The following is a 25,794-nucleotide window of genomic DNA, read 5'->3' as shown; positions in this document are numbered from 1 at the left end:
ATCAACGTTAAGGTTTTCGCGGAACACAGAGCCCCGCCCACGGGAACGCCCCCCGTCCCTCAGGCCGAGGTTCCTCCTAACGCCCTTCCAATCAGCGCCAAGGAGGGGAGACTCTCACGTAAGTTACGTAAGGCGAGGGACCAATAGGAGCTGTGGCTGGGAGCTGGCTCCGCCAATGGTAGTGTTTTCTGGGGAGCGCGGGAGCCTTTTGAGCAGGATCCCAGGGTGAAGTGAATGGCGCTGGTTCCCTGAAGCGGGCGGGGGTCCAGGCCAGGCCAGAGCCTCAGCCCCAGCCCCCGGCCGCCGGCGCGGCGGACATGGCCTGTTGTCACAACGTCATGCTGCTGCTCGATACCGCGGGCGGCGCCGCTGGCCAGACCCCGGTCCGGCGGGCCGCCCTGCGCCTCCTCATCTACCTCAGTTGCCGATTCGGCCTGGCCAGGGTCCGCTGGGCCTTCCGGTTCTTCGACTCTCAGGGGGCGCGGAGCCGGCCCTCCCGCGTGTCTGACTTCCGCGAGCTGGGGGCCCGCTCCTGGGAGGACTTCGAGGAGGAGCTGGAGGCCAGGCTCGGGGAGGGCGCTCCCGGCGCCCACCTCCCCGGCCCGGCGCCCAGGGCCACGCACACGCACAGCGCCCTGATGGAGACGCTGCTGGACTACCAGTGGGACCGGCCCGAGATCACGTCGCCCGCCAAGCCGGCGCTGCGCAGCAGCAGGCGGCGGCTGCTGGACGCGGAGAGCGAGGCCCGGGAGGCCGAGGCCGCGGCCGCGCGCGGGGGCCTCGCGAACGCCGTCTTCCTGCTCGCGCCCTGCCCGCACTCGCAGAGGGAGCTGCTGCGGTTCGTGGCCGGCTGCGAGGCCCCGGCGCGGAGCCCGCCGCCCGCGCCGAAGCAGGTGCAGGAGCAGCTGCTCCCCAGGAGGGTCCGGGAAGTCATGGCCACGCGGAAAATAACCTTGTACTGGGTGGACACCACGGAGGAGGCGCAGGTGAGAGGGGAGGGGGCCCAGGTTCGGGCCCGGCGCCCTCCCGGGTGACCGTCGGCAGCGGGGCCGGGCCCCACGCAGTCCCGGTGTCGGCGCGGGGAGAACCGCCCCGAGGATGGAGACCCGGCGCGGGTTGAGCAACCTCCTCCCTGGGTCCTGGCTGAGGACGAGCCAGAGCCGAGACCCGAACTGTACGGACGTTTATTTAGAGGTCGAACAAGTGAGCTGAGACGGCAGAAGGGATGGAGCCGGGTGGGGGTGGGGAAGGGTGGATGGGGGAGGGGGCGGATGGGGGAGGGGGGCTCGCGCTCGGTCCGCAGAGCAGGCGGAGTCCTCCGTCCACGGCGCTTTTCACAGGTGAGGATTTTAGGGGCGGCCCCAGGGGGAGGCCCCCACTAGCACAGGCAGCCGCTTTTCCAGGTGCATCCTTTTCAGGGTCCTGATGTCCACGGCTTGGTCGGCACCGGTGTGGGGCGGGGTCATTCGTGCCTCCAGCGGGGCCGGGTGTTGCTGCCCTTTCTGGACGCACATGATGCACCCCAGCCAGCGGGCGAGAGGGTTTCACGCAGAAACGCAGCCGAGGCCGAGACGCTATGCTTACGGAGGTGGTGGTGCAGGGCGTCGCGGAGGCCACTCTGTTGTAACCCAGGAGAGTCATCCTCACTCAGACATCAAGTGATTTTGAATATTAGGAGCTTTAGGACCTGCGCAGGGACTGCAGCCAACCTACACCGAGGAGAACTGCAGCCCCGAGCTCAGGGGGAGGGTGGCTTATATGGGACCGGGGTTACTCAAGAGTTTAGCAGAGCAAGCAAGCTCCGTGTACAGAAGCGGATATCAGCAGTTAGTAGCTGCACAAGTTGTTTATTTTATATTTCCTAACATTTACTAGACCCTAGCCTTGAATGTCTCATTGCCCCGTCTGGCATCTCCTGATTAGTTAAGCTCATGGTCAATACCCTTGTGGTCATGGCTGATGCATACCTTCCTCTTCAAGAATTTTTGCAAAAACAACTCGGGTTCAAGGAACCCAGGAGAGGTTCCTTCTTCTAGTGGATGGAGAATTATTGGGTTATAACAATTCTTCGGCTCCTTGTTCCCACCCAGGCCCGCCGCATGGCTAGTGACATGCCAGGGCAGGAAGGCTTACCCCGGGCGTGAGGTCCTCGTTTCCCCAATTTTGCCCATTGCTAGCCACCCTGGGCTGTCCACCACGGTGGCCGTTCATCCGACTGCCTACCACAAAAGTGTTTAAGGGCCTTCCCAGACTCTCTGTTTCTTACACACGACCCAGATTCCAGCACGTCGAAGTGTGGTCTAGCTGGTCAACGGGTCTGACTGTTTGTTCTTAGTCCCCTGGAATGCCTGCCTGAGCCTCGTTCATTCCTGCCCAAATGGCCGCTACTGGTTCTCCATCTGAGTTTCCACGTTTGTGGCCCTTACCCTTTCTCCTTATGTGTTCTAGTTGTGCAGCCTCTCACCTTAAAATACCTGAATAAAGGCAGGCACACGCTCACCGTTGTATCCCTCGCAGTTGTGTGTTGAGCGTTGTGGGTGTTCAGTGTTTGTTGGTTAAATGGATTCTGGCATACCTAGAGTCCTAAAGGGCTACTTTAGACTTAAAAAAAAATTTTTTTTTTTAATCCTCACCTGAGGACATTTTTGCATTTATCTTCAGACAGAGCGGGAGGGAGAGAGGAAGAGAGAGAAAGAGAAACATCAACAGGTTGCCACCCCCACAACCCCAACCGGGGCGGGGACAAACTGCAACCGAGGTACATGCCCTTAGAGGGAACCGAACCCAGGACTCTCTGGTCCGCAGACCAATGCTCTAACCACTGAGCCAAACTAGCCAGGGCCTAATTTAGATTTTTGCTGAGGCAGTGGGGCCCCTGTCCCAGTTAAGTGCTGTAATTAAAAATTTAAAAACATACACACACACATATTATCTTCAGTCAGTCCACTACCTTGAGTACCTGTTACACTGTTTTAGCCGCTGGGGATGAGGTGGTCAGCCAAAGTGGAATGGAATTTACCTTCTAGGAGGAAGACATATAGATAAGATTGACAGATTATATAGCCAAGTTAGTGAGCGATAGGATCTCAAATAATGCTCTGAAGAAAACCGCTGGGTCGGAGGATGTAGAAGGGGTGTGTGTGGATACTGTATACAGTATAGGGTGGCAGTCAGGGAAGGCTTCTTTGACAGAATTCAATGGTGAAGGAGGAGGAATGTGAAGGTTGGGAAAGAACATTCCAGGCAAAGAGAAGAGCTTGTGTAAAGATTTGAGGGAGATACAGGCTTAGTTTGTTTCAGAAACAGGCAAGGAATGAAAGCCAGGAGAGGAAGACAGGAGAGATCTATCTGTAGGCCCAAGGTTTTATTTATTTTTTTAATTTTGTTTTTTGGTACATGCCCCTATAGGACCTGAACCCCAGGACTCTGGTCCCCAGGCCGACGCTCCAACCGCAGAGCCAAACTGGCCAGGGCAGGCCCAAGGTTTTAAGTTCGGGTTTTGTTCTTACTGATGGGAAGGTGGTTTAACCAGATGAAAGATGTTATTCCAGTTTATGGAAACGCATGTCACTAAACTAGGAGTGGGTTAAATTGGAAGATTACAAATGGAAAATAAGCGGATACTTAAATAATGGTATAGTATGTTAAAATTTCCAACACACTTTCTCATACAAAGCCCCCCAAAACTTAGGCAGCAGCGGATTGTCAAAGAAAAGGAAGGGGCAGAAATATTGAAGGGGATGGTAAACATTTGGTGGAGAAAATGGAAACCTAGAACTTAAAATTTATTAAGGCAGCAAAGCAAACATTGGGCACAGTACACAATACATAAGTGCTTGATTTGGGATAATATCAAATCCTAGCAAATACTGACTAGAATAAGTCTTAGCAGCAGATGGGGCCTGGCGATTCTTTCTCTGCCTTTCTTTTGAGAATAGTATTAAAATAACTAGGTTGACAGGATCTTTTTAACGATCCCTTCCAGTTCTGATATTCCACCATCTGACAGGATGTGTCTTTTCTGAGGCTTCTCACATCTGTTAGGTTGTTTCCCCTAAGAAAATGTGCATCAGATAATCGTAAGGTTTTCTGGAAATTTTTTCTGCTGATGACCTGTCTTTTTCCCTGTTCAAAAGCCTGTGGCCAGCCATACCATGGGGGCAGAAGACAGTCTTAGCTCTGCTCTTGGGGAGCTCTCACCACAGAGGTAGGAGAAGGAAGAAGAGAAAATGCAAGGCCTGCCTTCTGAGCTCAGTCTGTGAAGTCTGACTGGGGGAACACAGACTGTGGGGAGGGATTCAAGCTCACAGAACTCTTGCAAAGATTGAGGATCAAGGGAGCATACGAGCCCCCTGGCCATTTTCAACTTTATGCCTCTGATTTATTCAATACCTCTTTATCACATACCTGCTAGGCATGCTGGTGAGCAGATAAGTGTAGTCCCTGCTCTCTTGAAACTTATCTTCTATCTTGGATATTTATAAATCCCCAAATTTGAAACTACCACTAGGAAATATCTGTCACTTACCCCATCATATGCATAAAAATGAAAAATTTAACCATTCTCTATATCCTGTGTGTAGGGTTTTTGTTTTTTTGACACATGCATATATTATGTTTTAATCAAAAGGTAATGCCTTTTAAACTCTTATTAAAGCTTTACCTTTCATTTGATAAGCAGTCCCTCCACCCCCACCCCACCTCCTGCTGATCCTCTGGCTAAACAGATTTCAACAAAATTTTTGTTTCCCTTTGGCACAAAATCCTAATCAGGATCAATGTATCTGAACTTGCTTACCATTCTCTCCTATAGTAGTGAATGTAGCATGGACACAGGCTGCTAACAGCAAATACTAATTGGTTGATTAATCTATTATAGCATTTCCAAACTGGTATGTATAACTGCATGTGATATTTTCTATTGTGCTCTGCTCTTTTCTGTTGTTTTTTTTTCTTTAATGATGATTATAAACCACACAAATTGATCCATCAGAGGATACATCCAAGACCATTAAAGGGTCATAACCCTCATTTTAAAAGCACCATCCAAGCCCTGAATGGTTTTGCTCAGCGGTTAGAGCCTCATCCTGCAGACCAAAGGGTCATGGGTTCCATTCCCAGTCAAGGGCACTTGCCTGGGTTGCAGTTTCGATACCCCACATCAGTCAGGAGTTGTGCAGGAGGCAACCAATCTATGTCTCTCTCACATCGATGTCTCTTTCTCTCTTTTTTTCTCTCTTCTACCCTCTCTTACCACCCTCCCTCCCTTCCACTTGATCTAAAAAATATAAAATAAAATAAAATAAAATAAAATAAAAGCGCTATCCAAGATAGTTCTGGGTTCTTAGACTGGCCTTTCATTGTCTTGCTGTGACCTTGGGCATTCTTATGCTGCCTTTGACCTTGAATAGAATGGAAAGTTTGTCAGTGACCTAGAAGACCTCACATTCACATAGCAACTTTTGGTCTTTAGTGGTGAGTACCTATGGAGTAGGAACCCAGTGTAATAATCGTTTTCCAGGGTAGATGCTCCTCCTTCGTGTTCCATATTTCCTGAATATCGTCATGTTATATTATTATGCTGAGTTAAATATTCTATGTTGTTGCTGTTTTACTCACCCTCAACTTGAAGATTCTTAAAGATAGGGAATAAGGCTTGCTAGTTCTTGGCACATAAAGATTGCTCAGTAAAAGTTTGTTGAATGAAGAGTCAGCTCTGTGAAGGAATGGCTTTTGCAGAGAAAGCAGGATTTGAGCTAGATTTAAGTACTGTAATTAACATCCAGTTAGTAAACAAGGAAGGGGGGAGAAGGTACAGGAATCAGCAGAAACATGGAAGCATTATAAAATATGGTGTCATCAGCATTGTGCCTAGTAGGTAGGGATGGATGTGGGAAGATAATGTGTTTGGGAAAGTTTAGGGTTTAGTTGTGAAGGGTTCTTTTTTTAAAAAATTGATTTTAGTGAGAGAAGCATCTATTTGTTGTTCCACTTATGCGTTCATTGGTTGATTTTTAAAAATGTTTTTCTGAAATCTGGTGGGGTGACATTGGTTAATATAATCATATAGGTTTCAGGTGTGGATTTCTATGTTACACTGTTACAAGACCTGTATATTGCACTGTGTGCCCACCACCCAAAGTCAAATCATTTTTCATTACCATGTATTAGGCCCCTTTCTCTCTGGCACCACCACACTGCTATTTGTGCCCACAAGTTTCAGTTTTATATCCCACATGAGTGAACTCATATGGTTCTTAGCTTTTTCTGCCTGACTTATTTCACTTACCATGATATTCTCAAGGTCCACCCATGTTGTTGCAAATGGCAGTATTTTGTCTTTTCTTACAGCCAAGTAGTATTTTATTGTGTATATGTACCACAGCTTCTTTATCCAATTCTCTATCGAAGGACACCTTGGTTGTCTTCATGTCCTGGCCACCGTGAATAATGCGCCAACGAACACAGGGGTGCATATGTCTTTGCAAATACATGTTTTTGAGTATTTTGGGTATATACTAAGGAAAGGGATTGCTGGGTCATATGGTAGCTCTATTCTTAATTTTTTGAGGAACTGCTATACTGTTTTCCATAGTGGCTGTACCAAGTTTACAGTCCCAGCAGCAGTGAATGAGGGTTCCCTTTTCTCCACAACCTCTCCAACACTTGTTATTACTTGTCTTGTTGATAATAGCCATTCTAACAGGTGTGAAGTGGTAATCTCATTGTAGTTTTGATTTGCATTTCTCTAATTGCTGGTGAGGTTGAACATATTTTCATGTATCTGTTGCTGTTCATGTGTCCTCTTGGAAGAGGTGTCTGTTCAGGTCCTCTGCCCATTTTTTAAAAAAATATTTTGTCTTGCCCTGGCCGGTTTGGCTCAGCGGTTAGAGAGACCTGCGGTCCCGAGAGACCCGGGTTCAGTTCCCGCTAAGGGCATGTACCTCGGTTGCAGTTTGTCCCTGGCCCTGGTCGGTTGTGCGGGTGGCAGCCACTCGATGTGTCCCTTTCACATCGATGTTTCTCTCTCTCTCTCTGTTCCTCTCTCTCCCTCCCACTCTACCTGAACAAAAAGTGGAAAAATGTCCTCAGGTGAGGATAAAAAAAAAAAAAATTTTTTTGTCTTTATTTATTTTAGAGAGAGGAAGGGAGAGGGAGAGAGAGATAGAGACATTGATGAGAGAGAACATTGATTGGCCACCTCCTGCATGCCCCTCACTGGGGATCAGGCCCCACAACCTGGGCATGTGCCCTGACCGGGAATTGAACTGACAAGTTCATGGTGCATGGGTTGACGCTCAACCACTGAGCCACACTGGCTGGGCCTCTGCCCATTTTTTTTTTTTTTTAATGCTCACCCGAGTACATTTTTCCATTTTTTGTTCAGGTAGAGTGGGAGGGAGAGAGAGGAACAGAGAGAGAGAAACATCGATGTGAAGGGACACATCGAGTGGTTGCCACCTGCACAACTGACCAGGGCCAGGGACAAACTGCAACCGAGGTACGTGCCCTTAGCGGGAATCGAACCCGGGTCTCTCAGGACCGCAGGCCGACGCTCTAACCGCTGAGCCAAACCGGCCAGGGCTGCCCATTTTTTAATTGGGTTGTTTGTTTGGTGTTGAGTTTTATGAGGTCTTTATATATTTTGGATATTACACTTTGTCGGAGCGATTGTTTGCAAATATCATCTCCCTTTTGGTTGGCTACCTTTTTGTTTTGTTGTTGGTTTCTTTTGCTACGTAGAAACTTTTCAGTTTGCCTTTGGAGTCAAGTTCATAAAATGTTCTCTACGACCAAGGTTCATAAGTTTAGTATCGATGCTTTCTTCTATGTAAGTTATTGTTTCAGGTCTTATATTTAGGTCTTTGACCCATTTTGAATTGATTTTTGTACATGGGGACAAACTAATCCCGTTATATTCTTTTGCCTGTAGTTTTCCAATTTTGGCAGCACCATTTATTGAAGAGGCTTTCTTTACTCCATTGTATGTTTCTGGCTCCTTTGTCAAAAATTATTGACCCCAAATACATGTGGTTTTATTTCTGGGCTCTCAGTTCTGTTCCTTTGGTCTGTTTTCCTGCGAGTACCATGCTGTTTTGATTACCATAGCTCTATAGTATAATTTGAGGTTAGGTAGTATGATATCTCTGGCTTCATTCTTTTTTCTCAGGATTGCTTTGGCTGTTCAGCGTCTTTTATGGTTCCATACAAATCTGATGAATTTTTTGTTTTGTTTCTTTAAAGAATGACATTGGGATTTTGATGGGGATTGCATTAAATCTGTATATTGCTTTGGGTAATATGTCCATTTTAGCTATGTTGATTCTTCCAATCCATGAACATGGGATATTGACTGTATTAAGTTTATTACTTGGTAGTTATTTTTTTGGTTGCAATTACAAAATGAATTGTGTTTCTCATTTCTTTTTCTGAAGTTTCATCATTAGTATACAAGAAGGCCATGGATTGTTATACATTGATTTTATATCTTGAAACTTCATTGGATTTGTTTGTTTCTAATATGTTTTTGATGGAGTCTAGGTTTTCTATATACAGAATCATGTTGTCTGCAAAAAGTGATGCAGTATTTTTTTTTTTTTTTTAATGTATTATTGTATTCCATTTGCTAGTATTTTGCTCAGGATTTTTGCAACTGTATCATCAGGGATATTGGTCAGTAGTTTTCTTTTTTTGTGTTATCCTTTTCAGGTTTTGGTCAGGGTTTTGTTGGCCTCATAAAATGTGTTAGGAAGTATTGCCTCTTCAATTCTTTGGAAGAGTTTGAGAAGACGGGTTTTAAATCTTTAAATGTTTAGTAGAATTCAGTGGTGAAGCCATCTGGTCCTGGACTTTTATTTTTGGGGAGGTTTTTGACAGTTGTTTCAATTCCTCATTGCTGATTAGTCTATTTAGATTTTCTAATTCTTCATGATTCAGTCTAGGAAGATTATATATTTCTAGAACTGTATCCATTTCTTCTAGGTTATGGAATTTGATGACATAAGTTTTTCATAGCATTCTAGTATGCTCCTTTGTATATTTGTGACATTTGTGGTGACTTTCATTTCTTATTTTGTTTATATGGGTCTTTTCTCTTTTTACCTTAGTAAGTCTAGCTCAGGGTTTTGTCAATTTTACTAATCTTTTCAAAGAACCAGCCCTGTGTTGTATAATTTTTTGTATAGTCTTTTTGTTCTCTATTTCATTCCATTCTGCTCTCATTTTTATTATTTTCTTTCTTCTGCTGACTTTGGCCTTCTTTTGTCCTTCTTTTTCTAGTACTTTAAGATGTAATGTTAGGTTGTTTACTTGTGATTTCTCTTATTTCTTGAGATAGGCCTGTAATGATATAAACTTCCCTCTTATTTACTGCTTTTGCTGCATCCCAGAAGTTGCAATATATTGTATTGTCATTTTCATATGACTCTCTGTATCTTTTGATCTCACCTTTTATTTCTTCTTTAACCCAGTCATTTTTTAGTACTATGTTGTTTAATCTCCATGTATTTGTAAATTTCTTTACTTCCTTTGTGCATTTGATTTCTAATTTCAAGGCATCATGGTCAGAGAATATACTTGGTATAATTTTAGTCTTCAGTTTGTTGAGGTGAGTGTTGTGACCCGACATATGGTCTGTCCTTGAGAATGTTCCATGTACACTGGAGAAGAAGGTATAATCTGCTGTTCTGGGGTGAAAGGCTCTTTAAATGTTAATTATGTCCATTTGGTATAGTGTGTCATTTAAGGCTGGTATTTCTTTATTGATTTTCTGTTAAATGTGTGTTTCTTAAAGGCAGCCTATGGCTGGATTTTGTTTTTTGATTCAGTTTCCTCCTCTGTGCCTCTTTATTGGTGAATTCAGTCCATTTACATTTAGGGTACTTAACTGATGTACAAGAATTTCCTATAGTTGTTTTATTGTTTGTTTTCTGGTAGCTCTGTGCCTCCATTGCTTCTTTCCCTTTGCTTCTGTCTGTTGTTTTTGTTTGGTGGTATTCTGTCCCGTTTCCTCCTTTTTTAAAGCTATCTATGTCTTTTAATTTTGGAGTTTTTGTTTGTGGTTACCATTAGGTTTATGAAAAATAAGGTTGCATCTATACAGTATTTTTTTTCTTTAGAGTACATCTGATCTTTATCCTTCTTTGCCAGTACAGACCTTTATCCCCTCCCCTTTTATGTTTCTGTTGTCAGAAATCATCCCTGTTTATGCTGTAAGTTTTTGTTGATCTTACTCACAGTGTTGTGACCTTATGCTCTTTGTTTCAGATAGAGTAACTACCTTAAGTATTTCCTGTAATGGAGGTTTTTTGGTGATAAAATACCTCAGTTTATGTATAGCTCCTTCATATTTAAAGGATAACTTTGCTGGATATATTATTCTTGGCTGGTAATTTCTCTTTCAGTTGTTTGAATATTTGGTTCCACTCTTTTCTGGTTTGTAGAGTTTCAACTGAGAAGGCAGATGATATTCTGATAGGTTTTCTTTTGTAGGTCACTTCCTACTTTTCCCTGGGTACTTGGAGAATTACTTCTTTGTCATTAATTTTTGACAGTATTAATACAGTGTGGCTTGGAGAGGGCCTCTTTGGATTCAGGTAACAATGTGTTCTGTTTGCTTCTTGTTTTCGAGGGTCTAGTTCTTTCCATAGGTTTGGGAATTTCTCATCCACTATTTAAATAGGCTCTCTGTTTCCTTCTCCCTCTTTTCGTCCTTTGGTATGCTTATAATTCATATATTGCTTTTTCTGATGGAATCAGATAGTTCTTATAGATTTCTTTCTCTCTCTTTCTTTCTTTCTTTCTTTCTTTCTTTCTTTCTTTCTTTCTTTCTTTCTTTCATGCTCAGGTCTCTCTCTTCTTCCCTCTGTGTCATTTCTAGATTTCTATCTTCCATTGTCACTAATCCTTTCCTCCGTCTGATCGGCTGTTTCCTATGCTCAGTAGTTCACTCCTAATGTCCTTAATTGCATGTTTCATTTCCAGGATTTCTGATTGGTTCTTTTTTAAAGTTTCAATTTCTTTGGTAAAGTACTCGTTTTGTTTGTTTATTTGTTTTGTGAGTGCATTGAATTGCCTGTCTGTGTTTTCTTGCATCTCACGGAGTATTTTCAGAATTGTAATCTAGAATTCTCTGTCATTTATATCACATATTTCCATGTGTTCCAGCTTGTTTTCTGGAGATTTTTCGTTTTTGTTCTGAGCTCCTTATTTATTTATTTATTTAACCTCACCTGAGGATACTTTGTATTCATAGAGCTAGAGGGAGAGAGGGAGAGAAGGAGGGGTGGGGAGAGAGAGAGAGAAACATCGATGTGAGAGAGACAAATTGAGTGGTCGCCACCCACACAACCCCAACTGGGGCCGGGGACAAACTGCAACCGAGGTACGTGCCCTTAGAGGGAACCGAACCCAGGTCTCTCCAGTCCAAACCGGCCAGGGCCTGAGCTCCTCATTTAAATGGTTGTTTATGGTATTTGCTGGTCTCCTCTGTCTCAGCACTTATTTATTTACTTTGTTAATCCTTACCCAAGGATATTTTTCCATCGATTTTTTTTTTAGATAGAGTGGAAGGGAGAGAGAAAAACATTGATGTGAGAGAGTCACATTGATTGGTTGCCTCCTGCATGACCCCAACAAGGGCTGGGGAATTAAACCTGCAACCCAGGTAGGTGCCCTTGATCGGGAATCGAACCTGTGACCCTTTGGTCCTGGGGGCCAGTGCTCTAACCATTGAGCAAAACTGAGCAGGGCAAGGCATTTATTGTTGACCTTTCCCTAGCAGCTTTCAAGGAAGAGGTCTTTCTACTATTTTCCAGTAGGTGGTGCTGAATCACAAGATTTTTACCTCTGTGATGTCCCAGAGCTCACCACCTCCTCTTCTGTCAGATAGTACCGATGTGCTGCTTGGGGTGGGATGTGCTTTGCCCTCACCATATTGGTGACCCCATACTTCCACAGGTCCCATCCTACATACCCAACCTGGGGATCAATCACAAAAGGAAACAGCAATTCTACTGCAATAGCTGTCAGTTTGCAGGTAATGTGTCCTTGACCCAACATCAAAGGCAAATGGAGGCGAGTTTCAGGAGTTCAAGGGGTGGAGGACTCTGTTTCTTTGTCTGAAACGCCACCATCCCATAGCAGACAGCCCCGGCAGAACCCCTATGCTATGTCCTTGCCTAGGCTCCACCGCTTGCCCTGCTGGAGAGCCCACCGAGACTGTTTCTCCCGGCCCCTGGAAGTGTCTGCTACCACTGGCTTCCTCCCCTCTCTAGGCAGAGCTGGTCACCAGCTCCTGGCTGCAGGGCTACATCTGTGGCCATCTGGGCTCTCCTCCCTTCTCGCCTTCCCGTTTACTCCCAGTTGCCCACCTTTAGACGCTTCAATGCGCGGGTCTCTCAGGTGTACTTATAGATTGAACAGGGAATCCTTTGTTTATACTTGATTAACTTGAAGTTTCAGGGGGAGAGGCCAAGGGGATCTCTCACGCCACCATTCCTCTGACGCTGACGATTTGATTCTTGTTTGTGTCCTGATGGGGTGTATGGAACCTGCAACCTTGGTTTATTGGGACAACACTCTAACTAACTGTGCTACCTGGCTAGGGCCGTGAAGGACTTTATAGCTATGCTAGAATTACTTTATCATGGAGGCCATAGGGAGCCCTTGAAAGTTTTAGAGAAGTAGCATGCTCCAGATGTGTGCTTCAGAAGAATACTTTTTATAGAGCAACATGGAGGAAAGACTAGAGGCAGGACACAGGCTCTATAGGCTATGATAAGAGTCCAGGCGAGAGGCGATGAGGGCTGTAGTGAACCTAGAACTAGAAGACCCATTTGGTCCCCACACAGTCCTGTGTGGTGGGTGGGTCAACGGTGATCATCACTCCCGTGATGCCTGGCCATTGTTGTGTTATATTGTGTAGGACAGAACCATTTTATTAATGTGTACTGATTTGTATTCCTTCTGATTCTTTTTTTTTTTTAATATGTTTATATTGCCCTGGCTGGTTTGACTCAACAGTTGGAGTGTTAGCCCTCGGACGAGAGAGGCCTGGGTTCGGTTTCTGTTAAGGGCACATACCCCGGTTGCAGTTTGTCCCCGGCCCTGGTTGGGGTCATGTGGGTGGCAACCACTCCATGTGTTTCTCTCTTTCTCTCTCTTCCTCCCTTTCTCCCTCCCGCTCTGTCTGAAAATAAATGCAAAAATGTCCTCAGGTGAGGATTTTTTAAAAAATATGTTTTTATTGATATTTTTAGAGAGAGAGGAAGGGGGAGAGAGATAGAAACATTGATGTGAGAGAGAAATATCAATCACCTGCCTCCTGCGTGCCCCCTACTAGGGATTGAGCCTGCAACCTGGGCATGTGCCCTGACCAGGAATCGAACCGGGACCTCTCAGTCCATGAGATGACACTGAATCCACTGAGCCACACCCACTGGCTGGGCCCGACTCTTAACATTTTATGGTGTACCCAGTGATTTGCTTCACTTCTGTTCTTTGATAAGAAATAGAATTCAAGTGGTCTTTTCACTAAATGGACACTATCTTGAAGGTGTATTATGTAGTAATTACATTCTTGGGCGGTACAGTAATAGGATGCTGGACATTATCTGTGTTGGGTTCAACAAATACATTAATTGTGTCATATGATCCTTTAGTGTAGAAATCAACTGTACTTTCTCCTGATTTCCCTTAGCTTTATTTCTGAATGCCTAATTTAGAATAACTTGAGGTTCTTTGTCATTTCATTTTAGTTGTGGGCGTCCCCAGACCACCTTGGGTACTGGACAGTATGTGAACTGCTTCACCACATGGGAGGCACTGTCTTGCCATTGGAGACTCTGAGCCAGGATTTTATGAAAGTGGGAGAGACCCTGCTGTCACGTGAGCCTCACCTCTCTGCATGGATTTCAGCTCTGCCAACTGAGTCCACTTTAAACTGTTTGTTCTATAATTCTCCTGAGTATGAAGCCTTATTTCCACGGATGGAAGGAACGTTATTTCTCCCTGTTGAAGGTAAACAACTAGTGTTTGGGGGGAGAGGGTTGGTCTCAGTTATATTCATTTCTTCAAGGCAGGCTCATGCTTTCAACTTCTTTAGAATTTCCAGCAGCCCGGGCACTCAATTAGTGCTTGTGATTAAAATATGTCCAAGCCAAATCAGAGAATCAGAGGAAAGGATAGAATTCTGGTGCAGGTCAGCTGCCAGCCCGTGTAGAAAAAGAAGGATGAGTGGATGACTTCAAAGAGTTTCTCACCTGTTGCTCTGTCCAGTGTGGCTCGGCACTTAGAGCCTCGGCCTGTGCACTGAAGGGTCTCGGGTTTGATTCCAGGTCATGGGCACATACCTGGGTTGCAGGTTTGACCCTGGCCCTCATTGGGGCAAGTGCAGGAGGCAACCAATCAATGTTTCTCTGTCTCCCTCTACCTGTCTTCCTTCCACTCTTTCTAAAAAATTAATGGAAAAAATAATCTCTGGTGAGGATTAAGCAAAGAAAAAGGACTCTCTCAACTGCAAAGAAAGACAATGTAGTTAAGGTGCCCACGCAAATGGGTGGTGAGGTTTCGTTGCCTCATGGAAGAGACTGTTAAGTTGAAGACCATGGAGACTAAGATTGGTAACACATTAGTCAAAGGAAGTGAAAGTGATGCTTGTTACCAGGAAGAACCAGCATGTTGGAATCTTCCTAAATTTACTTGACCATCTTATTCACTATATAGCGAATCTCAATTTCAAGTCATTACGTATTCACACGGAAGTAATACTGTATAAAGATGTATACATAAAGCTATGTACATATTATGTGCAGTTTATGGAAATTTCAAGAGTAGTTTTATTTAAGCAATTTCGTTTTTAGAATTTAATCTCCTCACAAGATATGCTCTGCACTGTTTTATGGATTTTAGAAGTGATGTCGTTTTTTTTTATAAGTAATGAGTATTCCTTAAGTATTTACCTCTGTCATAATTATTGAGAAGTTCTGACATCAGGTCGTGCCCTTGTAATTCCGTTTGTATACAGCTTTTCCCGTAGAGCTACATGAACTTGTTGTCGGCAGTGGAATGAGGATTGAGTGTGAACTAATTGGCAGTACAACTGACAGTCTAATTTTTTTTCTTACTATTAAATCTATTTTTAGTAACTGTTTATTACATTCTTTATGTAACAGGCAAAGAGAGTCAAGAAACATGGACAGTCATCCTAGAGCCCTTGACCATGCATCAGAGACATTTTCAGAAACCAGTCAGAATTTTTCTAGAAGGCACAGCCACCCAGTGGTCTCTCCCCATGAGCGGCATCTTGGGCACTGATAGCTGGATGCTGCAAAGTCCAGAGGAGAATAAATCAACTCACAGGGTGTTATTTCAGCAGTTGGTAAACCGGCTGACTGCTGAAGAGTTACATCTGGTAGGTATCTTCCACATGCTGAGTCATTCTTATTCAGTGACACTCCAGTCAAGTGAAATAAGTGTGTTTCTGAAGCACCAAGGATTGTCCTACATAATACAGTCTTAGCGAAACCGATGATGTTTTTGTAAATAATACTGCCTACATTGCAGCATCATGGCAGTGCTCATTAGTGAAGAAACAGTTTAAAATTGCATGTACCTTGGATCCCATTAAGCTAAATTATATTCACATAAGAAAAAAGGCAGTGGGCCAAATGCAGTGGCTGTATTACCGTGAAGTGATGGGCAGAAGCCTCCCTTATCCGCGCTTTCACTTTCCACTGTCAAATGCGGTCTGAAATGGTAAAATGGAAAATTGCAGAAGTGAACAGTCCATAAGTTTTCAATTGCATGCAGTTCTGAGGAACATGATGAACTCTTCGCACACGCCTGCCTGGGACTTGAATCATCCCTCTCTCCGGCATCTCCACACTGTGTACACCTCCCACCCAGTAGTTTAGTAGCCATTTTAGTTATCAAGGTATCGCAGTGCTTGTGTTCAAAGTGACCCTTATTTTACTTAATCGTGACCCCAAAGGAAGGCTAGTGATGCCGACAATTCAGATATGCAAGTGAATAGGTGGGAGTATAATAAGGTATTTTGAGAGAGAAAGAGCACATTCACATAACTTTTATTGTAATATATTGTTATAAATACTCTTATTGTTATTGTTGTGAATATCCTACTGTGCCTAATTTATAGATTAAACTTTATCATAGAGGAAAAAACATAATATATATAGTATGTGGTACTGTGCAGTTTCAGGCATTCACTGGGGGACCTGGAACATACCCCCCATGGATAAGGGGAGACTACTATATGTACTTATTCCTTTTATGTAAAAAATGCATTTTATTTTTTAAAAACCCTATGCGGTAAAATAAGATATAATAGTGTCCAATAGTTAGGCAAACTCAGAAATGCCTTCTGAAAAGGAATACCTACCTAGATTGGATTTAAAGATGATGATTAGCCCTGGCCGGTTTGGCTCAGCGGTTAGAGTGTCGGCCTGCGGTCCAGAGAGACCCGGGTTTGGTTCCCACGAGGGTCGCGTACCTCGGTTGCCGTTTGTCCCCGGCCCTGGTTGGGTTGTGTGGGTGGCAGCCACTCAGTGTGTCCCTTTCATGTCGATGTTTCTCTCTCTCTTTCTCTCACCCTCTCTCCCTCCCTCCCTCCCTCCTACTCTATCTGAATAAAAAGTGGAAAAATGTCCTCAGATGAGGATAAAAAAAAAATAAAGATGATGGTTATTTATTTATTTTTTTTATCCTCACCCGAGGACATTTTTTGTTCAGGTAGAGTGGGAGGGAGAGAGAGGAAGAGAGAGAGAGAGAGAGAAAGAGAGAGAAACATCGATGTGAAAGGGACACATCGAGTGGCTGCCACCCGCACGACCGACCAGGGCCGGGGACAAACTGCAACCAAGGTACATGCCCTTAGCGGGAACCGAACCCGGGTCTCTCGGGACCGCAGGCTGATGCTCTAACCTCTGAGCCAAACCTGCCAGGGCGATGATGGTTATTTTTAAACCACCAGCAAATTCCTTGCCTTACTATGTCTTTTGCCTTCATAACCTCAGAAGGCTTCTATCTTCTGAGCCCCATGGTGAAACATCCAGAGAAAAGCTGGGCAGTCATCTGAGCAGATGTTCTAGGAGATGTGTTGTGATAGAGCACCAGGAGGGGGTTCAGGCGATCTGGATCACGTCTCGGCTCTGCTGCCTGCCATGTGATGTAGTCAATCCCTTCGTGGTCACATTGCCTCTTGGTCAAGAACATGGGTTTGGAATTCACACATGCCGGCTTCTGGGTGACCTTAAATAGGTTCCTTGTTCCTCAGCCTCAGTCCTCTATAAAATGGGATCATGATCATTTGTACCTCAGAGTGACTGGGAGGATTCAGTGGGTTATCATAAGCACATAGTACATGCTCAGTAAATATTCCTGGTGACCTTAGGCTTTTCTCATTTGTAAAATTGTGGAGTTAGGATTATAGGATCAGTAAGTTTAGTTCTAGCACTAATATCCATCAAGCCTGTCTCTTCCATAGTTTTTTTTTTAATCCTCACCCAAGGATATTTTTTCATTTATCTTCAGATAGAGCGTGTGGGGAGGGGGGACACACACAACGATGCGAGGGAGTTACATCGATTGGTCACCTCCTGAACGACCCTGACCAGGGCCAGGGACTGAACCGCAACTGAGGTGCGTGCCCTTGACCAGAATCAAACCCAAGATCCCTTGGTCTGAGGGCCCACGCTCTAACCGCTGAGCCAAACTGGTCGGGGCTCCAGAGTTTTTTATATTAATAATCAGCAGGGTCCATTGCCTTTCACTGAGCCGTGTTCTTTACACATGTGTCTGCAGTATTCTCAACTAACTGGAACTTCTCCTGTAGGTTGCCAGTGTGGATCCTGGTGACGGCTGGCCCCCCATCACTGGAGTCATCTCTCCTCTCTCTACCAACACTACAATTCTCACTGTGTTCCGCAAAAAGGAGGCTGAAATTCATAGACATTTTCTCCAAACAGTTGTGGTAGAGAAGCCCCAGTGCACAGCTTCCCTGTGCTCGGATGTGGTGGATGCTGTACTGAATCAGACTCACAGTCTACTGGAAGACCCTGCTGCCTCCGGTAAGTTTGGCACCGACAACGCTCCAGGGCAGCGGTTTGCACTTGTTTCCAGCATCAGGATTTTTTTTTTCACTTTGCTCTCAGTAGAACCCTAATATCTGTTATAAAGCAGGTAAAAGCAAACTCTAGTACTCCAGGCAGTTTAAATTGTCATTATGTATAGAAATCCTGAAGCATTCTGAGGAGGCCAAAGGCTCTGTGAGACCGGTTTGAAATCAAAGGCACAACATGAAACCTGGTTTTTAACATATTTACTAAAGACTGCACGCACATGCCCTGGCCGGTTTGGCTCAGCGGTTAGAGCGTCGGCCTGCGGTCCGGAGAGACCCGTGTTCGGTTCCCGCTAAGGGCACGTACTTCGGTTGCAGTTTGTCCCCGGCCCTGGTCGGTCGTGCGGGTGGCAGCCACTCGATGTGTCCCTTCACGTCGATGTTTCTCTCTCTCTCTCCCTCCCACTCTATCTGTACAAAAAAATGGAAAAATATCCTCGGGTGAGGATAAAAAAAAAATTTAAAAAAAAAAAGACTGCACGCACAACTGTTGTGATTCTGTCTGCCTTCCAATTCGTGGCATTGTTATTTATGCTAGGTAGATAAAAATAAAATTAATTTGATATTTCTTCCATTTGCTCATTTATTCAACAGATTTAGTGAGTGCCTGCTGTGTGCCAGGCACTGTTCTGGGTTTTAGAAATTCATCAGTGAACCAAATTGACAATGGTCTCTGTCCTCATGGAGTTAACCTTTTTTTTTTTTTAAATCCTCACCTGAGGATATGTTTTCATTGATTTTTTTTTTGAGAGAGAGAAACATCGATTGATTGCCTCCCGTATGTATCCCAACGGGGGATTGAACCCACAACCTAGGAATGTGCTCTGACCACAAATCTTATGGCAACCTTTTGATATATGGGGCAACTCTCCAACCAACTGAGCCACTGGCCAGAGCATGGAGTTTACCATTTAGTCAGGGGAGACAAGACAACAAATTACATAAGGGAACTAGATAGTATATTTGAAAGCAATACGTGTATATAATAAACCGGAAAAAGGGAGTGGGGCATGATAAGGAATGGGAAAGGTGCAATTTTAAACCAGCCTTGTTGAAAAAGCAATATTCGAGCACAGGGTTGAAGGAAGCGGCAGGGAGAGAAGGTTCCTGAGAGGCTCTGGGACGGATGTGTGTCTGCTGTGTTTGAGGAGCAGTGAGGAAGCGGTTTTCACAGACACACAGGCCATCAGAGTTGGTGCAGATGAAGGAATGTAGTCAATGCTGCCACTTTGCATGTCATTGGCAATAGGGTGGTAGGGAGGGGCATGTTCGGGATCTCCGGTTTGGTTCTCATGCCTCTTTTCCTTCCATCTGTGTGGTCCCTGTAGCTCCTCCCAGTCCAGAGTGGGCCCAGCAGGAGCTCGGCTGCACCTCGCCCTGGAGAGCTGCTGTTGCTGAGGGCTGGTTTCCCTGCTCCAACCTCAGTGGCACCAGTTCAAATTTGATGGAATATTTCCGGTAAAACTTTTTTTTATTTGGGTATTGATTATTGAAATCGACTCTTAGTTATCTGAATGTGGGTTTGTGTGTGTGTGTGTGTTTTAACAGACCACATTTTATGAGTATAGTTAAATAGTATTATAAATTAAATACATAAGTATGTATAGTGTCAGGTGGGTACTAGACTTATCAGTGGATCACTTTGTACGCTATTTAAATGCCACTATGCTGTACACCTGAAACTAATATAAAATAATATTGAATGTCAATTAATCAAAAACAACAAAAAAAGAATTTTAAATGAGTATAATCATATTAAAAACCACTTCTACACCCTGGCCGGTTTGGCTCAGCGGTTAGAGCATCAGCCTGCGGTCCTGAGAGACCCGGGTTCGGTTCCCGCTAAGGGCACGTACCTCGGTTGCAGTTTGTCCCTGGCCCTGGTAGGTCGTGCAGGTGGCAGCCACTTGGTATGTTCCTTTCACATCGATGTTTTTCTCTCTCTCTCTCTCTCTCTCCCTCCCACTCTATCTGAACAAAAAATGGAAAAATGTCCTCGGGTGAGGATAAAAAAAAAAACCACTTCTACTGAAATTAAATGAATTTCAAAGTTAAAAAAGAAATCAATGAAAACTAATTACAAATGGAGAGTATTGTTTAATGGATATGCAGTTTCAATTTTACAAGATGTGGAGAGCTCTGGAGGTGGATAGGGTGATGGTGGCACAACATTACAAGCATAACTAATACCAGTGAACTGTGTACTTAAAAGGGGTGAAGATGATATGTTCTGTATATATTACCATGCTTTTACAAATGGAAAAAATAAAGTGTTTTCATAAATTTAAATTAAAAGAAAATGTACAGACTTAGACTATCTTTAAAGAAGAAAAATTAAAAATCAGTTACTTAAATGTCCAACAGAGAAAATAATACAAGAGAGGAAATTAAAAAAATAAACAAGGAAGGCACTGGTAAAGGTGAGAATAAAAATGAATCAAATACAAAACAAATGATAGAAATCAACAGAAACAAATGATCCTTTGAGAAACCAAATAATCTATAGCAAGATTGAGCAAATGAAGACATAAACAATATTAGAAATGTAAAAGATATATCAGAAATTCCAACATTATTGAGGTAGTCGAGGTTTATTTTTTCCACACAGATACCAGTTGTTACAACTCCTATGTTGAAGACAATCTGTTTCTCATTGGATTGCTTTGGCACCTGTGTCAGAATCAGTTGACCACCATTGTGCAGGTCTGATTCTAGACACAATCTAGTCCAGAAATTACATTAACATCACATTGTCTTAAGGGATGACATCAGGTAGTCTTAAGTTCTCTCAGCTTTAGTTCCCCCCGACCCACACCCCCCCAGAACTGGTTGGGCTATTTCTAGATCCTTTGCATTTCTAAGTACATTTTAGATTCAGCCTGTTAATTTCCACCAAACAGCCTGCTAGGATTTTTAATTGAGTGCATGGAGTCTGTAGGGTCAATTTGGGAAAAATTGACATGGTAATAATGACTCCTCTGATTCGTGGACATGGTGCAGCTCAAAAAGGCTAAGAACAGAACAGGAGCATTCTCCTATGAGATGAAAATTTACCATGAAATTTTTTTTTTCTTTATTAATTTGAGAGAGAGAGGAAGGGAGAGATAGAGATAGAAACATCGATGAGCGAGAACATCGATTGGCCGCCTCCTGCATGCCCCCCCACTGGGGATCAGGCCCACGACCTGGGCATGTGCCCTGACCGGGCATCAAACTGGCGACCTCTTGGTGCATGGGCTGGTGCTCAACCACTGAGCCACACCGGCCGGGCAAGAAAATATATTTTTGAAGGCATCTTGTGGGGACACCTTTTGATGATCTTATAAAAATAATTTTGTCGATATTGCTGTTTTGTCTTTAAAGCATTTTGGAAACTCAGAATTTCAGTTTTATCTTGGACATCCTGACTTGTTCACAGGTTACTGCAAGCTGCTTCACCTAATAAGGAGGAGTCTTCCAAGACTGAAAGCAAAGTAACATGTCGTCTGTCTGAGCTCTACCTGAGAAAGTCTCGTGAAGAATCCGCTGTGTCTAACCAGGCAGACAGCAAAAAGAAACGTATGCACATACAGAGGAGGTTTCTTGAGCAGTCTTTTTCGAGACTGTATGTTTTAAAAGATTGCCATTCCCACACTGGCTGGTTTTGCTCAGCAGTTAGAGCGTTGGCCTGCGGTCCAGAAAGACCTGAGTTTGGTTCCCGCTAAGGGCGTGTACTTCGGTTGGGGTTTGTCCCCGGCCCTGTTTGGTTGTGCGGTTGGCAGCCACTCGATGCGTCCCTTTCACGTCGATGGTTCTCTCTGTCTCTCTTCCTCTCCCTCCCTCCCACTCTATCTGAACAAAAAAATGGAAGAATGTCCTTGGGTGAGGATTAAAAAAAAAAATCGGCATTCCCTAAAATGAGGTTGAAATGGTAACTGAGCAAAGGACAAGTTCTTATACTTCAAATTTGAAAATAATTACATTAGTACAATAGTGATTAAAGAATCAGCCACAATTCTACATTCTTAATGAATAAACCATTTTCATTTTCAGTTAAAACAGAAATGTAAATACAACTTTGTGTGCTGCCTACAAACTTATTTGTTCATGTGCTATCTTGCCTTTTCAGTTACTATTCCACCTCATTGCTAAACACAATTTACGAAATTCTTATGTTTTTGAACATTTAGATTGTTGTTTTTTAAAAATTTTTTTTTCTTTATTGATTTTTAGGGAGAGGGAGAAAGAAATAGAAACATGGATGAGAGAGAACATTGATTGTCTGCCTCCTGCATGCCCCCCACTGGAGATTGGGCTCACAACCTGGGCATGTGCCCTGACTGGGAATTGAACCGGCGACCTCCTGATGCATACTCAATCACTGAGCCACACCGGCTGGGCTAGATTGTTAATTTTATAATTGTAAATAACACTGTAGTGTACATCACGCATATGATTTGTTCTTTTTTTTTTTTATCCTCACCCGAGGATATTTTTCCATTTTTTGTACAGATAGAGTGGGAGGGAGAGAGAGAGAGAGAGAGAGAGAGAGAGAGAAACATCGATGTGAAGGGACACATCGAGTGGCTGCCACCCGCACGACCAACCAGGGCCGAGGACAAACTGCAACCGAAGTACGTGCCCTTAGCGGGAACCGAACCCGGGTCTCTCCGGACCGCAGGCCGACGCTCTAACCGCTGAGCCAAACTGGCCAGGGCTGATTTGTTCTTTAGTGATTTCCTCAGCAAAAGCTCCTAGGAAAAATTATTGTATCATAAAGTGGGGAAAGTAACTCTTGGTACAGAATTAAAATAGTGGGGGTTTTTTGTAACTAAAGTAGTCCTTGGTTCCACAGGAATAAAATTTATTCTGCTTTCCTTCCCATGATGATTCGGTAGGAGGTGTCCCTCGTACTCCAGTGAGGCAGAAGATGAACGCCATGTGCCGCTCCTTAAAGATGTTGAACGTGGCGATGCTGAATGTCAAGGCTCAGAAGTTGCATCCGGATGGCAGTCCAGAGACTGCTGGGGAGAAGGGGACCCAACAGACAGCTGGTGGAAAAACAGCGGGTCGATTGGAAAACCGAAGAAGAACCCGCAGTTCTAAACCTAAAGGTACTCCTCACTTCCATTGATTCTGTAGATTGCTTTGGGTAATATGGACATTTTTTTTTTTTATCCTCACCCAAGGACATTTTTGCATTTATCTTCAAATAGAGCAGGAGGGAGAGAGGGAGGAAAATAGAGAGAGAAATATTGATGTGAGACACATCTATTGTTTGTTAGTCATATGACCCCAACTGGGGCTGGGGACAAACTGCAACCGAGGTACGTGCCCTTAGCAGGAACCAAACCCGGGTCTCTCTGGTCCGCAGGCTGGCGCTCCAACCGCTGAGCCAAACTGGCCAGGGCCATTTTAACAGTATTATTCTTTCATTCCGTAAGCACAGTTTATGCTTCCATTTATTTATATCTTCTTCAATCTCTCTCTTCAATGTCTTAAAGTTTCTTTTACCTCCGTGGTTAAATTTATTCCTAGGTATTTTATTCTTTATGATGCAATTGTAAATTGGGATTGTTTTCTTAATTTCTGTTTCTGATAGCATTACTGGTGTATATAAATGCAGCCCAGCAGATGCGGCTCAGTGCTTGAGTGTTGACCCATGCACCAGGAGGTCACTGGTTTGATTCCCAGTCAGGGCACATGTCCAGGTTGTGGGCCCGACCCCCAGTGGGGCACGTACAGTAGGCGGCCAGTTGATGTTCTCTCTCTCTCATCAATGTTTCTATCTCTCTCTCCAACTCCCTTCCTCTCTCTCTCTCTCAAAATCAATAAATAAAAAATATTTAATAAATAAATAAATGCAATCAGTTTCTGAATATTAAGTTTGTATCCTACTACTTTATTGAATTTATCAGCTCTAATCGTTTTTTGGTGGAATCTTTAGGGTTCTCTTTATATAGTACTATGTCATCTGCAAATAGGACTTTAATTCTACCTTTTGAATTTGGATGCATTTTATTTCTTATCTGATTGCTGTGGCTAAGACTTACAGTACTATGTTGATAAAAACGGTGAACGTGAACATCCTTATCTTGTTTCTGATCTTAAAGAAAAAGCTTTCAGCCCTGACCGGTTTGGCTTAGCGGTTAGAGCGTTGGCCTGCGGTCCAGAGAGACCCGGGTTTGGTTCCCGCTAAGGGCATGTACCTCGGTTGCGGATTGTCCCCAGCCCTGGTTGGGTCATGCAGGTGGCAGCCACTTGATGTGTCCCTTTCACGTTCACGTTCTCTCTCTCTCCCTCTCTCTCTCTCCCTTCCTCCCTCTCTCTCCCTCCCTCCCACTCTATCTGAACAAAAAATGGAAAAATGTCCTCGGGTGAGGATAAAAAAAAAAAAAAAGCTTTCAGCTTTTCACTGTTGAGTATGATGTTGGCTGTGGGTTTGTCATAGATGGCCTTTATTATGTTGACATATGTTCCCTCTATTCCAAGTTTGCTGAGAGGTTTTTCTTTTTTTAATCATAAATCGGGCCCTGGCCAGTTTGGCTCAGCGGTTAGAGCGTCCGCCTGCGGTCCGGAGAGACCCGGGTTCGGTTCCCGCTAAGGGCATGTACCTCGGTTGCAGTTTGTCCCCGGCCCTGGTTGGTCGTGTGGATGGCAGCCACTCGATGTGTCCCTTTCACATCGATGTTTCCCTCTCTCTCTCTTCCTCTCTCTCCCTCCCATCTGTCTGTACAAAAAATGGAAAAATGTCCTCGGATGAGGATTAAAAAAAAAAAAAAATCATAAATCGGTGCTGGATTTTGTCAAATGCTTTTTCTACGTCAATTGACATGATCATGTAATTTTTGTCCTTCATTTTATTTATATGTTGTACCATGTTAATAGATTTGTGTATATTTTACCAAACTTGCATCCCAGGAATAAATTCTACTTGATCGTCATATATGATTTTTTTAAGTGTATTGCTGAATTCAGCTTGCTAATATTTGGTTAAGGATTTTAGTATCTCTGGTTATAAGGGCCCTTGACCTATAATTTTCTTTCTTTGTAGTGCCTTTGTCTGGTTTTAGAATCAGGAGAATACTGGCCTCATGAAATGTTTTGGGAAGCATAGGTGTTAATTCCTCTTTGAATGTTTGGTAAAGTTCACCTGTGGAGCCATCTGGTCCAAGGCTTTTGTTTGTTGGGAGTGTTTTGATCACTGATTCGATTTTGTTAGTTATCAGTCTGTTCAGATTTTCTGTTACTTCCTCATTCAACTTTAGAAGATATTTTCTAGAAATTGATCCATTTCTTCCAGTTTGTCCAATTTGCTGGCATATAATTGTATTTCTTTACAATCCTTGTATTTCTGTGGTATCCACTGTCACTTCTCTTTCATTTCTAATTTTATTTACTTGGGTCCTCTCTTTTTCTTGATGAGTCTGGCTAAAGGTTTATCAATCTTATTTATCTTTTCAAAGAACCAGCATTTGATTTTGTTGATCTTTGTAGTTTGTTTTTTAGATGCTATTTTGTTTATTTCTGCTCTGATCTTTATTATTATCACCAGAGTGAATGAGTTTGTATGAGAGTGAGTTTGTGCTTCTGCCCTTTAAGATGCCTCTGTCTCCAGCAACCCTTTGTCCTTCTGAACTCAATCCTGCTGATTTTCACAGCCAGATGTTATGAGTGCT

The 25,794-nt window shown here is 43.7% G+C and overlaps 1 protein-coding gene across 1 annotated transcript in view; it reads left to right on the top strand.

Annotated features, from left to right (window-relative positions):
• The first annotated feature begins 317 nt into the window (after window positions 1-317).
• Window positions 318-25,794, top strand: part of TICRR (TOPBP1 interacting checkpoint and replication regulator) — a 43,952-nt gene continuing 18,475 nt past the window's right edge. Inside the window, exons 1-7 of the mRNA XM_036278148.1 lie at window positions 318-986; window positions 13,758-14,019; window positions 15,174-15,412; window positions 17,852-18,086; window positions 19,465-19,594; window positions 21,555-21,694; window positions 23,014-23,229. Of these exons, the coding sequence (XP_036134041.1) occupies window positions 318-986; window positions 13,758-14,019; window positions 15,174-15,412; window positions 17,852-18,086; window positions 19,465-19,594; window positions 21,555-21,694; window positions 23,014-23,229 (1,891 nt within the window). The remainder of the gene's footprint in view (window positions 987-13,757; window positions 14,020-15,173; window positions 15,413-17,851; window positions 18,087-19,464; window positions 19,595-21,554; window positions 21,695-23,013; window positions 23,230-25,794) is intronic.

This window comes from Molossus molossus, unplaced genomic scaffold (genome assembly GCF_014108415.1).
Source record: "Molossus molossus isolate mMolMol1 unplaced genomic scaffold, mMolMol1.p scaffold_m16_p_24, whole genome shotgun sequence".
Classification (NCBI taxonomy): Eukaryota; Metazoa; Chordata; class Mammalia; order Chiroptera; family Molossidae; genus Molossus; species Molossus molossus.
This window is presented reverse-complemented; position numbering and strand designations above follow the sequence as displayed.